This window comes from Meleagris gallopavo, chromosome 20 (genome assembly GCF_905368555.1).
Source record: "Meleagris gallopavo chromosome 20, MGAL_WU_HG_1.1, whole genome shotgun sequence".
Classification (NCBI taxonomy): domain Eukaryota; kingdom Metazoa; phylum Chordata; class Aves; order Galliformes; family Phasianidae; genus Meleagris; species Meleagris gallopavo.
This window is the reverse complement of record NC_139423.1, coordinates 1,098,167-1,113,952: the sequence shown is the minus strand read 5'-3', so window position 1 is coordinate 1,113,952 and position 15,786 is coordinate 1,098,167. Positions and strand designations below refer to the sequence as shown.

The 15,786-nt window shown below is 46.3% G+C and overlaps 1 protein-coding gene across 3 annotated transcripts in view; it reads right to left on the bottom strand.

The window, feature by feature from the left end:
* Positions 1 to 15,786, bottom strand: part of DNAH9 (dynein axonemal heavy chain 9) — a 184,053-nt gene that overhangs the window by 52,465 nt on the left and 115,802 nt on the right. For all 3 annotated transcript variants that reach the window (XM_085240268.1, XM_085240269.1, XM_085240270.1), the window contains 5 exons: positions 14,436 to 14,640; positions 9,601 to 9,765; positions 7,266 to 7,406; positions 4,142 to 4,312; positions 2,053 to 2,175 (listed from right to left, as the gene is read on the bottom strand). In XM_085240268.1, coding sequence (XP_085096394.1) covers positions 2,053 to 2,175; positions 4,142 to 4,312; positions 7,266 to 7,406; positions 9,601 to 9,765; positions 14,436 to 14,640 — 805 coding nt within the window. The remainder of the gene's footprint in view (positions 1 to 2,052; positions 2,176 to 4,141; positions 4,313 to 7,265; positions 7,407 to 9,600; positions 9,766 to 14,435; positions 14,641 to 15,786) is intronic.

Sequence of the window (15,786 nt, the reverse complement as noted above, 5' to 3'; positions counted from 1 at the left end):
ACCTCTGTCAAATGCAGCGCATTTTCAGTGCTCCTCTGAAAATTCATACAGAATGCTTCATTCCACTTCAGATTTGAAATGCCAGTCTGAAAGGTACTTTGCTCAAGCTTTGTTGAAGAAACAATTCATTACAGCACTTAATCTTTCTGATAAAAGAAAAGGGGATTTTAGCCTGCCCATAAGCTCTATAGAAGCCGTGACTAATTAACCTAATTATAGCGGTCTGTGACAAAATGTGATCGTACTAAAACTACGCCTCAAGTAACCAGAGTTGCCAAAAACTCCAAGGCTAATAAGCCAACACACATTAATAGAACATAAACACTAATAAAATTGACACCCGCTGTATTATTTATAGTAGAACCAGTATTACAAACAGTCACACCACAAAAGAGAATCTGGAGCATATTCAGTAATAAAGAATTAGCTATCTGGAAATCCTGAAGTACATTAGGGCAGATTACTGACCAGTGACTGCAGCTCCTCGAGATGTGCAGCTCATGCGGACAGCAGTCTCACAGTGAGGATGCAGACTTTGCATCTTGGAGCCCTCTCAGACATATTTACATCCCATCATCCCCCAGCTCTGCAAAAGGGTGTGCAGAGCAGCATCTGCATGGTATCACATGGTTTCTATCTCAACCACAAGCCCCAGGAGACTCAGAATGGGAGAGGAAGCTCAGTGGGAAAGAATCAGCTTGGAACCAGACGAAGCACGCCCGTATTGTGTATCGTGTGATAGAATAAGTTCTGAAGAGTGAGTGATGGGGTGTGGATGTTCTTTCTGGTGTTTATGAGAGCCTGAGCTGGCAGTTGTACCAACTCCATGACAGCAGTGAGGCAGCTGAAACTAGCAGGATGAAGCACAGGGGTCCAGGAAAGGCCATTCCACTCCCATGTGAAAGGGAACTGGCTGGCACTAAAAGGATCATCCCATAGAGCAGAAAAGCTCACTGCAAACTGAGAAGGTGTCTGCCTGGGGAGTGTACCAACTGCAGCAGGACTAGCAAACGCACCCCTGAGCACTCAAAACCATAATGCTTCCTCAGATGCACTGAAAGATCTTCAAGAGGAGAATCAGAGCCTGAAACCCCAGCAACTTGTGGTGGCAGCCAATTCAGCTCCCAGAGGAAGGTCACAGGACTGAAGCAGAAAGAAGCACTGCAGCACCAAACCTTCCCAATCAGTGAAGAATTTCAACTCAGGACTTAAGAGGAGCTGAAATGCAGCGCTCACTCTATATATCCATACATGGAACATAACAAGGGAACAAGGGACAGAGAAAGGGTGTACATAATTCCTCCATAATGGAAATAGGTCTTGGAGAGAGAGGAGGAAAAGGACTGGTTTAGGAAGAAGCGACAAGCTTATTTAATCGCTGAAAATGTGATTGTGATGTTTTGAAGATGAGCTCAGTTACCTGTGTGTGCAGAACGAGGCACAGGGCCCATCCCCACTGCCAGTGAAAAGGCAGGGATGGATGGTCCTGCCCAGAGCAGACACATTTTGCACAAACTTATCCTGAATCAGGTTTAAATCCAGTACAACTTCCATCTGCTGACAAGTGGGTGCAAAGGTAGGATAACGCACATCTCTCTAGGATGCTCTCCCTCGGCTCTCATCCCAAAACACATGGCAGCTGTTAGACAACCTCACTGCCATGAGAGCATGGTTTTTTGTGGGTCTCTCACCTGGCACAACGCTGCCCCCAGCAAAGCTCTGCAGATGGTCCTATCTGCCTTAAAGTCTCACCTCCTCCCAAAGACAGTGAGGATCTTTGCAATCTGTACCCATGAGACATTCTTATTCCTTACAGAAGAAAAAGCCTAAACCTCAGAGGGAAGAAAAGCCTTCTCAGGGACAAGAGGTCATCAGGCCCTCAAAGCTCATCTTGTAGCAACAGAGCTCTCCAACTCTGTGCGTTTCTGTGCTGCTTATGTATGGTCAGAACTTTACTCAACCAGTGCTATAAAGGCTGGCCTGACAGATGCTGAAAGGCCCTCAGAGGAGATAAGAGATGCTGATTTCACACATTTCAGGTGAAACACGTACCTTGATTCCTCCCCAGGAGTGATTAGACAGGAACTCCACAGGGCTTGTGACTCTGGGCTGTGCTGGGTATCTGAGAAGGAAATCCAGTTCTACTGCATTGATTTCTTTACTCATCAGAAGTATCTGTAATTTCAAGCAAGCAAGATAGCCTTGAGCAGTCAGGATACAGAGCAGCAATACGCTTTATCAGATTAATTATTCAATGTATGCAGCTGTCAAATATGCAGATAAAAACCACACAGTGTCCAGTGCTGGAGGGCTGTGGTGAAACATATCCTGCAGGTGCTTTGTGTCTCCCCAAGAGAGGACCCAGAATAAGTATGGAGACATAACATAAAATGGTCAAAATCTGGAAAAACTGTGGGAAAAGTTGTGGTTTATATTCACACTGCTGGCGGAGATGCAGACAGGAAGATGTGCTGCAGTCCCTGTGCTTGATATCTGCAGCTAAAGAACAAACAACTTTCTTGCAAGGAACTTGAGCGCTCCCCCCTAGGGCACACCACCAAGGTCTCGTCCATCTCTCACAATTTTCTTCTATTGAAAGTAATTGGAGACGTACTGAGAGTGAAAAAAGCCTCACAGCACATGCACTGGGAGAATGAGCGGGTCCTTTAGGTCCCCAGCAATGCTGTGCTGGAGAGCACCTGGCCATTCTGCTGCCATCAGTGTGTTTACCACCAACAATGGCTTTGGGGAAGCAAGACCGCCAGAGCAATGCCAGGGGCCATTCTGGAAAGCTCTGGAAGCTCAGGAGCCCAGCTGGAACCACTGCACTGAGTGCTGCCAGACTGCCCGCATCTCTGAGATGAAGTCTGAACATTCTGAACACAATTTCTGGAAGAAAAAAGAGCAATGCTGGCATGGTGAGCTTCTCGTTTCCTTGTTACAGATCCTAGACTGTATCTCATTATTGCCTACTGGGCATGGCTTCTGAAGCATGCCTGGCATCTCCTCCACCAGTGACAGTAATGAGCTACTCAGTTCAAGAGCCAACTGATTTTTTACATGGGAGAATCCTGCAACTCATCATCTAATTCCCTCCATGCACTGAAACAGTGGATGCTGATTTTCCTGATGCCTTGAACTGATGTCTTAACTATCTCTCCTGTTCAATGCAGGGGAGTTGGACTAGATTACCTTTAAAGGCCCCTTCCAACTCAAACAATCCTACGACTCTATGATATGATATCATGCAAGAACAATGCATGCAAGGTAAATTGTTTATTCAGACAAATACATTATATGAAAATGTAAATCTCTTTTGGGTCACAATTAAGCCTGACTTTGCAAAATTTGCGTTGATTTTTTACACATAGACATAACTAAATAAATCGTTAGAGGTCATTTATATAGATGTATACTTGCTCTTCCTTTTACACTTCATATTTTGCTATGTAGAATTCAAAGAAAAAAGTCATGGCAACCACTGGATTAAGGCTAACTAGACCTGAACACTGTTTAGGCTGCTCAAATTTGGTTCACACCTGCGTTCTACATTGCAGGGCACTTACTTAGCCATACACTGCATGAGCTCAATAACCACTTTGTAACATAATGCCAAGCACAATTTATTGACTAAATCTGATTTTGGTACAGAGATATAGAAACGTCTCCTTGCTCACATGGTAGCATAAAAAATTATAGCAGAATACTTGACAGAGCAACAGCAGCCACGTAGCATGCCTTTTTTCTGGATACAACCAATCAGCCTTGAAGACCTGCTTCCCTTCTGCAGGTCCTGCAAGCAGGCATCTCTCTCTCAAACAGCCATTCATTGGTGTAACACAAATCAAACACAGCATCTTTGACTGCTATCAGCAAGAACTGAAGAGAAGAATATCAGTTCCCCAGCCCTTGCATTTGCTGCTCTGATGCTGAAGGCATGGCTGTGCCAGCTTGGGTTTTCTCTGTATGCCAATATCTTTGCCAGTACAATCATCATAGAATGGCCTGTGTTGAAAAGGACCACAATGATCATCTGTTTTCAACCCCTTGCTATGTGCAGGGTCGCCAACCAGCAGCCCAGGCTGCCCAGAGCCACATCCAGCCTGGCCTTGTACGGATTGCACATCCTGGTGGTGCTTACCTGGAAGGTAACCTGTGCAGTGTAGGTCAGCTTATCGCACTCAAACAGCCCTCGGGTCGTGTACTGGAACACAGAGAAGGTGATGCTGTCTATGAGGTTCAGCACTCGCACCTGGAGGCTCTCATCAGGAGATGCCCTCTCAATGGCTTTCTGGAACACAATGCTGAATGCCTAGGTGAGGAGACAAGAAGATTGGCACTGTTTCTAAATGCTCTTCTCACGCACCAGTGTATCACCTGAAGTGCTGCAATGAGCAAAGCCAGCTCAGACACTGAGCCCTGCAGCCACGACCAAAGCAATCCCAGTGCCCAGCAGCAGCAGGATGCAGGGGAACACCTACAGATTGGGCTCTGCATCTCCCTCTGGCTGCTTTCTCATGACATACCCTGTGACACTGTGCTCGTTTGGGCTTCAGAAAGATGTGCTGGCTGAATTAAGATGCAACGGGTAGAGGAAACATTTCTCAGGCTGAGTATGTTCTCTCACAAAGATTACACAGCTCACTTCTCCAAAACACTGAGCCAAAGACATTTGTGTTCCCAGAGGAACCTGTTGTTTCACAAATGCTTCAACTTAAAAAAAGCAATTCCCTTAAATACAAAACAGTCCAAGGAGTGGGTTATTGTCAGGCTTCAGCACAGGACTGGATAAGGAGGGCAGGCAGGACTTCAGCATGGAGAAGTGGGATCAGCCGAGCACTAAAATCCCTTTGGCATGGGTGCACCATGAAGAAGGATGCTGTTATATAAGACACCAAGGACTCCTGTAGAAATATTCTGATCTAAATTAAAAAAGACTTAAAAACTTTCGGAACAGATTGAAGAAAACCCATTAGCAAATTATCAGATGCAACTGGAGAAAGGAAAAGGCGTGTGTCCTCATTAGCAATGCAAAAACCCAGTACACTGAGACCAAGCTAATAGGAATTAACCAGGCCGATACAAATTAATAGCACCAACCAGACAAGGCATGGCTGTGTCGACAGCATTATTTTTAGGGCTCTACAAAGGAGAATGATGCCTCAACAAATTAAAGTAACATTGATATCTACTGCATTATTGAATAACTGCAGAATGGATTTTTCTGCTTACATTTCTTTAAATAGAGTTAAAACACGCTGCAGAATCGTATATAAATCTTGTGTGCTCTAATTTATAATGGGCTTTTAACTGTATGGCAAGTATTTTAAAATCATCTCTGCACATCTTTCCTCAATGTTTTATGATCTGTCATCCAAATTTATTAGATAAAAACATTTCAGTAAATAATTTGCCATGTATTTATACACAATACTAATGCTAACTGGAAAACATAAAACAAACAAAACATAGATGAGGGAGATTTAAGGTGAAACTTCGGATACTCACATTTCTACTATGTATGTGTAGGGAATGAATCTTTCAAAGGGCACCCTTGCATGAAAGATATCCGTGCATTTCCCTGGTAAAATTATTTCAGCATATGGATTGGAGATAACAAAAAGAAAAGCTTCTTTGTGGATTGGCTCAAAATATTGTATTCTCTTCTCAATTACTTTTTTCAGGTCACTTGGCAATGTAAGAAACCATTTGGAAGAAGTACTAGACTACAATGCCATCTCATTTAACCCTCCATTCCCCAAAATGCCTTTCCCATAGCAAAAAAAAAGTGTTCCATTTATTAAAACAATAAAACTGGAACTCTTCAATAAATACCCGAGTCTCTGCTGGTCAGAACTATAGACACCATCACAGCAACTCCTTTCCATTGCAACAGGTCCTTAGAGAGACCAAGACTCTCTCGCACCCTTGGGCTGTATGAAGGGAATGCAGAAAGAGGGTCCCTGCCTGAGGAGCTTCCAGGATCGAGGAGACAGCTTGAGAGAAGCTCCACTTCCCACCAAGGATAGAAAACAAATGATGAAGTGATGCCCCAACATGAAGCAAAGATGTGAGCAATTAATTCATATTTCACTCTAAAGATCTAGTTCATTCATTGCAGCAAGTGGAGTCTCAGCCTGCTCACATCTGCCATAAAGGAGCCAGTATCTCAAAACTAGCCAAGAAACCTGAAAACAAGGTCATAGTCACACTCCCACCAAAGCTCCTGGCTTCCCACCACGCTCTGCTGCCACATAGCAAATGGGACTACTCAATCCCCACCACTAGGAACAGCAATAGTTACACTGCAGTGTAATGTCATTTTAGAAGAATTCTCCAGTCCAGTTGTTGCAGTGGAAACAGTTCCAGGAAGGAATGTTCTCCAAAGCTGGGACACCATTTCTTTGGCTGTATCTGTCCTGCATTTATTTTAGAGCACAGGCACAAGCAGGTTCTCTCCCAGCATCATCCCCGTGGAGGTGTCCAAACTGTTACCAAGAGCCTGTCTGTCTCCAACCTGCCAGCAGCCACACTGCTGTTAGGGGTCAGATGCCCACAGATCCCATCAGGTCTTCCAGGCTCAGGGCTCTCGGAGGGGATCCTTCTTGCCTTGGACAGGCAGAATTGGCCATGATTTGCCCTCTGTACAAAGGGCAGCAGTAAATCCCTGGCACTGAGGTCTCGGTGGGACAGGGCTGTGTTTACAGAGCAATTTGATGTTTTAATACTGTGTCATTTGGGAAGTTGGGATTGTTTCAACATCAAGGTCTTGGATAATTGCTAAGGGCAGCAGCAATTCTCGTTAACTTATGAAATATCTGCACAGACATTATGACCCTGATGACATCACAGATACAGAACTAAATGCAAATATAAAGAAAAGATGAACTGAGGAAGCAAGTCACTCCCAACACTGTGCTAAATCTTAATGCATAAATATATAAAATACACAGAAAAAAGTACTTTGTTGGCTCTTTCAAATCCATTGCACATCTTCCTCGGCCAGGCCAAGATGGCTGTGAATATGAAGGAGATAACAAATGGCTTGTAAAGTTCTACTTTGCGAATAAACTTCTGGAATGTTCAGTAATCAAGGCCATTAATGCACTTCCAGGCCAGACTGTGGCTTTCTACAAGACATCAGTTCACTTGCCTCAACAGAAGCCAAGCAAAAGAAAGGAAAGCTCATTAAGACTGATCTAATTTGATCTCAATCAGGGCTCAGCTGCCCTGCAGTGCTGCCACGGGCCTCACGGGGACAGTACCTTCAGAGAAAACTGGTACATGGGATGGATGGCACGGAGGTCGTTCATGGCAAAGTAGAGCAGAGAGGCCCGCGCGGCAGCAGGCCTGTAGTGCTCCCTCGCCTCATTAATCTTGGCTTCAGTCACCTTGGACTCCTGGACCTGGAGGGAAAACACAGAACGAAGGCACTGTGAAAACATCTCTGTGAGCTCCGTGAAGCTGCGGCTCGGGGGAAGGCAATTACCTGCCACAAAGACACGAGGTCAAGTGGTGGCCAACCTGCCTTCAACTCACCAGGCTTGAGCCTTCACTCCCAGCAGCCTCTGTCCTCTGGCATATCCTTCATTAACTGCATTCATCCTCATGTCCAATCCTCTGTTTTCCCAAGCCTCCCCCTCCAAAGTTCTCACTAGGGTTCCTGCTCTTCACTAACTGGAATTATTTTTATAATCAGTGAGTTTCTCCTGCTAATTGCCCCCCTCCTGTGCAAATCATTAATAACACAGGACTGAACAGACAGTGCTGCTCATAAGACACTTCCCCCAAGCTGAGAACTGCTAATTTTCTCAGCTACTTGCTGCCTTTCCTCTCCAGCACCTAATGCCTCCCTGCCTTCCTGGCCAGGTGTCAGCATAGCTGCTGTGATGGACACAGCGAAAATCCTTTTGGCAGATACATCATCTCAGTCCTGTTCATTCTTTTATTCCACTTCAGCAGCAGGAAGCGACATCCTCCAGCCTCCTGGGGATTATGGTAGGCTCAGGCTATGCACAGTCAGAAGTGTCGCAGCGCTGATCCAGGAGGTTCAGCAAACCATTCCATGGGGACATGGCAGAAATGGGATCAGTACGTGTGGCACAGCCCTGCAGATCACAGCACAACCCCCAGAGAAACACACACTGCTAGGCATGGACCCGAGCTGCTAGAGCACATCAAACCTTCCTACTGAGGCACTGACTGAGCACTACCCTGCTGTACACAGCCAACACACATGTTGGGCTCCATGGCACATCTTCAGAAGCAATGATGGGCTGTAACATCTCAGATTCCTTCATAAAACAGCTTTAGAGTCTCTTGCAGAAACAAGCATCTGCATGGACCATGAATACAGCTAATACACTTCTCCGTATCCTGACCCCACCTCTGATAGCATCTACATCTCTCCACTGACTATGCAGGGAGCCTTCAGCATAGTCCAGACAACTAACTTTCAGTTACCCTACTCCAAAATGCTTAACAAATTTAGAAATACAAAATCCAGAGGAGGAGAGGAAGACAGTTGCTTTCCATAAATACAATGGAGAGGACTGTTCTTAGAAAGAAAATCTTGACTGTTATTTTTTCTGCAGCCAAACCAAGAACAGAGTAAGGGTTGACTTGAAAAGCAGACTTATAATTCTGCCCTTAAGCAGCTTTCTACATGGGTACCAAACTCATCAAAACCAGGTGCAATCAGTAAAATTCATCCTCACTGCCACAGAGTTGGCAGGGATCATCTTTTCAGCCCCCACTTGTTCAGAAATAGAAGCATTTCAAGAACACTTAATTCAATAGGGCAATGTCAACCTTGTTGTGTCAAAGCATTCCTTCAGCATCCTCTTTGAGGAGTACAAGCATACCATCCCTACGAAGCTGGATGCATGTAATGTCCCACAGACAGCTAGCAGAAATCATTTCATTTCTTCATGTGGAGGCATGAAGTGAGAGGCAGTTTGATCCTGACCTGAGCAGGTAACATGGCCATGGGCTGTGAAGATGGGAGGGCTGGGGGGCAGCAGCTGAGGACAGCCAGACTGGGGTCCTGCTGCAATCCTGGCGTGATGCATGCATTTCTTGAGTCTACCTGGTATAAGGGCAAAACCACCATGCACTTAACTGTCCCTATGTGGCCAGCAAGGTGACCTGGGTAGGTGACAACACTGGCAACTGATTTACATCCTAAGGAATGAAGGGTACAAAATACCCAAGTTTTTGCAGACTCACTCGAGATCACAAACTCAAAGACTGCGGTCCCCTGACAGCACTAAAATGCAACTTAATTGAGGAAGTGTGATGTGTTCAGAATTATGCTGGAGCAGTTTAAAGCCGCCTTGATACAGTGTGTAAATTTTATCATCTTTACATCAGGCACTGCCATTTTCCATGGGTCTTAAATAGGCCATTTAACACACAAAAGCTCCAAAGAACTGAATGGCTTGAAGCTGGCCAGAATGAAGAGCACTTCAATTTATATCACTTTCTCTTCACTGCTCAGCAGAAGAAGAGCCCAGCATTGCAAAGAAGCCGTGTTTCACCCACAAATCCTTAAAGAATACATCTCACACAATTTCCTCTGAGCTATCACTGTCATTTTACCTTTTCTTCAATTTCTGCTGCTGTCTGTTTAGTGGTCTCCAAGTTCTCCACCAATGCTGTGTCTCCCAGGAAGTTCCCAGATGCTGATGACAGCCGAGACAACAAGTTGTCCTCTAACGTTTTCAGGGTGATTTTGAATCCATTCTGTTGCTTTGTGAGATCTGACTGCAAACAAGCAATTAATAAAGTCTTAGGCACAAAACAGATTAACCACCTTCACAGGGGAACAGGCTTCTAAGTGACTGTTGCCACAGTCCAGCATTGATTATTCCTGCTTTGATTTCTGCATATGAACAGAGCTCTGGGAATTCTCCATGCCACTGATTCAGGGAAAGAAGCACAGAAAGCACCAGGAGAACTCAGCCATCAGTTCTCCTGATCTGTACCACTATCAGTACCATTGATCAGTACCACTGGATTAAACAAGGGATTAAACAGGGATGGGGAGAACATCAGCAGACTCACTAGGGTCCAGAGGTGAGCACCACTCATCTTGGGATCAAAATGGAAAGGAAACTCAGTCTCACTCAATTGCTGCTTGTACCCTGCGCCCAGGCTCTCCCTCAGACCGCCAGCCTGCAGTGCTTGAAGCCGCGCAAACCAGGACAGTCCCCATGGCAAAGGGTTTGCAAAGATAATGCTAAGGTGGCCAAGCAGATAGAGACCAGTGGCAACCATTTTGTCACAAGGACTGACTTTCTGAATTCTACTGTTTCTGTGAAATAATGCCCCTTGGTTCTCCCCAGCCACTTGTTCTGCTTCCCTAATCTGCACAGATCCCACTAACTGACACTGCTCATGGCAGAAACAGAGACTCATCTCTCATGGCTTCTTTCTGAACTTCTCCTCCACAACAGAATTCCTCCTGAGAAATGTGACTGCACTAATCCAAGTGCTTGCTCAGGGAAATAGCATCTTTCCTGGATTTCAGGTGCACCATGTCATGGCACTATGTGGTCCTTTTGCAAACACCTACGTAGAATCACAGAATGGCCTGAGTTGAAAACGACCACAATGATCATTGAGTTTCAACCCCCTGCTATGTGCAGGTCACCAACCAGCAGCCCAGGCTGCCCAGAGCCACATCCAGCCTGGCCTTGAATGCCTGCAGGGATGGGGCATCCACAGCCTCCTTGAGCAACCTGTTCCAGTGCCTCACCACCTCTGAGTGAAAAACTTCCTCCTCATATCCAACCTTAAACCTCCCCTGTCTGAACACCTATTCCAAGCACCAGACCAGAAAACATGTTGTGGCACAGCCATGCATCTGATTTGGATGCTGTGAAGATACAAGCCTGGTGGCTATTCCCTACAAAAACCGAGCCAACCGCTAGCTTGACCGTGTACGTAAAACACTACTCTGTTGTACAGAGTTTTAAATCCCCACACTTCATTTAAGCGACAGAACCGAGTAGTATTTGCTCCATTACCAAAGGTTTTTCAGCAGATTAACTAACTCTCCCATTAATAAGTCATCTCTCAATATTTGGGCTGAGATTTCACACACTTGCTGCACACACACTCGTTTCGTGTCAGTGCCAGCCTGAGGATGCAGCAGTGCACACTGATGTGTGCCGCTATTCCTGCAGCAGGGCTGTTCTCAAAGGCCTGCTCCTTAGGCCTTACACACAGGTGGTGAATATTTCACAAGTCTTGAAACACGTCTTAAACTAACACAGTTAATTCTGTAAGCTCCTGTCATTCAAGTATAGCATGCCTTGAAAAATGACATTTTGCAAGCTATTACTGCAGACCACGGCCTGCAAGCCTGCTGCTCTTAATGAGGCCGCGTGTGACTTTTGCTCCAATAGCTTGTAATCACCATGCAGTGTCTGAAAAGCACCCTCAGAAGGGCATACAATGCTGTATTTCCCACAAAAGCCTGCATCTGTTGCAGCTCTCTCGTGCTATTGTTTTCCGCAGGAGCAAGGTCATCATTTCTTATTCCTGCAGTGGAGCTCATTATCTGCTATTTCACAGTTGATACATAACAGTGCTGGTTCAGGAAGCAGGTGATGCTGGAAGCACTTACTGTTTTGTTCCTGCAGCTCACCTGGGCTATAGGCCTGGTGCAGGACTTGTTACCAACCTGTGTGGTCTGGAACAAGACTTGGAGCACAGCAGTGACTGCTTAGAGCACAGGTGGAGAAGGGACCTCTCCTTTGGGAAACCCCAAAGTACACACTTGTACTCGAGGAGCTCCCCACAGCTCTCAGACAACAGCTTTTTAATGTCAGTGAATGAAGTGTGGGTAGAAGAATGGATACAGAGGGAAAAGGAAGAAATAAGCTTAAATATTCTTACCAGGAAAATTACATCCCACACCAATCTGCAGACAGGCTGAGCAGTGGGCCCAAGTGAACCTCATGAGGTTTAACAAATCCAAATGCGAGGTCTGCACCTGGGTTGAGGCAACATCTACTACCAAAAAAGCTGGGGGATGAAAGGATTGAGCGTAGCTCTGCCAAAAAGAACTTGAGGGTACTGGTGGATGACAGCTGGGCCCTCATAGCAACATGGCCGGCAGGGCAAGGGAGGTGATCCTGCCCCACTGCTCTGCACTGTGAGGCCTCACCTGGAGCACTGCATCCAGATGTGGAGTCCTCAGTACAGGAGAGACATGGAGCTGTTGGAGCATGTCCAGAGGAAGGCCACAGAAATTATCTCAGGGATGCAACACCTTCTCTACAAGGGCAGGCTGAAAGAGATGGGGCTGTTCAGCCTGGAGAAGAGAAGGGTCTGGGGAGATTGAGACCAGCATGTCAGTATCTAAAGGAGAGCTACAGGAAAGAAGGGGACAGACTCCTCCCACAGGGACTGCTGTGATAGAACAAGGGGAAATGGTTTCACAGAATCACAGAATGGCCAGGGTTGGAAGGGACCTCAAGGATCATAAATCTCCAACCCCCCCGCCATACACAGGGCCACCAACCTCCCCATTCAACGCTAGACCAGGCTGCCCAGGGCCCCATCCAATCTGGCCTTGAACACCTCCAGGGATGGGGCATCCACAACCTTCCAATACTTCACCACTCTCTCTGTAAAGAACTTCCCCCTGACGTCCAACCTAAATCTCCCCTCCCTCAACTTAAAACCATTTCCCCTCGTCCTGCTTATCAACGCTTTCAAAAAGCTGACTCCCCTCCTGTCTGTAGGCTCCCTTTAGGTCCTGGAAGGCTGCAATGAGCTCACCCCACAGCCTTCTTTTCTCCAGGCTGAACAAGCCCAGCTCCCTCAGCCTGTCTTCGTAGTAGAGGTGCTCCAGTCCCCTGATCATCTTCATGGCCCTCCTCTGGACCCTCTCCAACAGCCCCTTGTCTTTCTTGTACTGGGGGCTCCACACTTGGACGCAGTACTCCAGATGGGGCCTCACAAGAGCAGAGTAGAGGGGGACAATCACCTCCCTGTCCCTACTGGCCGCTCCTCTTTTGATGGAGCCCAAACTTTCAAACTTAAAGAGGGGAGATTTAGGTTGGATATAAGGAAAAAGTCTTTTACAGTGAGGGTGGTGAGACACTGAAACAGGTTGCTCAGAGATGTGGTGGGTGCCCCATCCCTGGAGACTTTCAAAGTAAGGATGGATAAGGCCCTGGGCAACCTGATCTATGACATGGAATCAGTCTCTCTCCTTGTGACAGCAGCCATTACCAGCAGTGCTGCTGCCCTCAGTGCAGCAGTCAGCGACCCCTCTGTGCTGTGGGTCACCCCATACAGTGCCCAGCAGCAGCAGAAGCTGCCCACAGTCCCCAGGCTGCAGGGATGGTTTGGCTCCCACAAGACAGCCACAGCTCACACATTAATTGTGGTCATTACGTATTCTTTATGCCATCTTTTGGCTCGTTAGTGCATAAGCCTGTTTCAAATGAAATGCATCGTTAAGGCTGCATGGATAACGTAGTTTAGAATCTCATTAAAGAAAAGATGATTACAGAAGTGGCCTGGCCTGACCGAATGTGTGCACTAAATTCATTCTGACTCTCAGTAAATATTCAGCATTATACATATCCATTATATCACTAAGTGTGCCGTTAGCAACAAGGCTTTTCTTTAAAATGATACATTGAGACAGAAGCAATATTTATTTAAATGCAAAAGGAGAGAAAACATTTTGGCCATTTACAAACAAGAACCAGAACAGAAAAACTTAGTTATCAGCCTCACAACATTTACAGTGGGACACAAATGCCTAAAATTAAGTGAGATTAATCCTACCTCCAAAGTAAGAGTGAAAGATGGAAAAAAATGTCATTACGTGAACCTGCTTCCATTTAGAAGAAGAGTAGGAAAAATAGTTCTCTACCCACATTTTCGGAGAAAAAGGCTTGAAATTGCAGTCTAAGTGCTCCCAAAAATACCAAGAAAACAAAAAGTAGCAGAAAATCACTTCTCCCTCAACACTTATCATCTGAGACAGGTTGTGAGAGATGGGGCTGTGCAGCCTGCAGAAGACAAGGAGGGCTGAGAGCGGTCTTTCACTATCTAAAGGGGCTGTGAGAAAGAAGGGTACAGACACTTCTGTAGGGTCTGCTGTGACAGGGCAAAGAGAAATGGTTTCAAACAAAAAGAGTGGCACAGGGTGGCCAGAGGTGGTGGTGCCCCATCTCTGCAGACAGCCAAGGCCAGGCTGGAGGGGCTGTGATGGAGCTGTGGGTGTCCCTGCCCAGTGCAGGGCGCTGCACTAGATGACCCTTGGGGGTCCCTTCCAACTCAAACCATTCTACAATTCTACGAGGGAAATCTGATCTTATGAGGTGCTCAGCAACCTCTCCACCTTTACACATGACATGCTATTTGTCTAGAAATATTTATATTATTTTTCATCTTTTCCTGCCCACCTTGAGCTGCTCCAGGTCAGGCCGCTCCATGCTGACCACCGCCGCCAGCAGCTGCTCCTCGAGGCCGTCCCGTGTGACAGTGAAGTTGATGAGGGTGCACTGTGCCTGCAGCTCGGGCTGGAAGTGGGGGTTTGCCAGCTTCGTGTGCAGGATCAGACGGAAAGCAGGGTTGAATTCGCACTCCTTGTCCCCAATCTTAATGTACCTGAAATTGGAGCAAAAGGCGCATCATGGGTGCACATTCATTCCGGGACAAACAGTGGCATCAGCCAATGGAATCCACCAGAAATGGACTTTGCAGTCTCCATACAGAAATCACTTTTAGAATAAACATAATTTAAGATAGACAAACTTGAAACACTTCTGATTTAAGGTAAAAACCCCAGAGCACCACTCCTCAATTTTGGAGTGCATCTGAGAAAGCCAAAGTTTCCAGCATTGGGATGGGCAGTTGAAACCAGGAGTTTTCCAAGCTTTTAATGGAAGACTGTACTCTTTCCAAAGATGGAACATGCAGGAAAAGCCTCACAGCACAGAGATTTTGATTACCTACAGCCACAACTGCCTGGTGTGCTGCTCAAACCAGGCTGCCTCCGGTGGCAATGAGCAGCAAGGCTGGGTACAGGGAGCAGCTCAGTACTATTCTTGGGAGGAAGCACCACCTGGGAGAGCTCAGCTATCTCCCATTCCATCCAGTACAAAATTCAGAGAGCTGGGTGGCTGAACTCCAGGAAATGGGTGTTCTGAACACAGATCTAATAACACCCACAGGAACTAGAGGAAAAGGGGAACAGGAAATGCATGGGGGGACAGTGATACTTCCACAGATGCAGATGGGCTGTAGTGGAAGCAGTGATGTCACCACAGGAATTTGAATACACTCTCCAGTCAAACATCAGTCCCCTAAGCCTCTTCTTGTCTACCTCTTTTGTTTTTACGGCTGGGAAACAGAGGAAGAGAGAGAACACCCAGCACAAGCAACTCTTGGCAGCACTCAGCAGAGCCTCTACTTCCTGCCCTGGAACACCAGCAGCTGTCTGTGGGGTCAGCCACAAAGGACTGGGACTGACACAGGTGCAGGAAAACAAAAAGCCCACGGTTAAGTACAAAAACAGTCCCCGCGGAACTGAAGGAAGATGAGATTCAGAGTCCAGCCAGATTTCTGTCATTTCCTGCTGCAGTGTGAGGTACTGAGGAGGTAGGCAGTGCCACCAAGAACCTGCCCTCATTAGAATCACATGTATATTCCTAATGTATACATCTGCAGCTGTAATCACAAAGGATGCACAGTGTTTGCTAAAATCCAAGGTTACCTTTTCTTCATAACAGCCATAGCTATTTTGGTCATAAT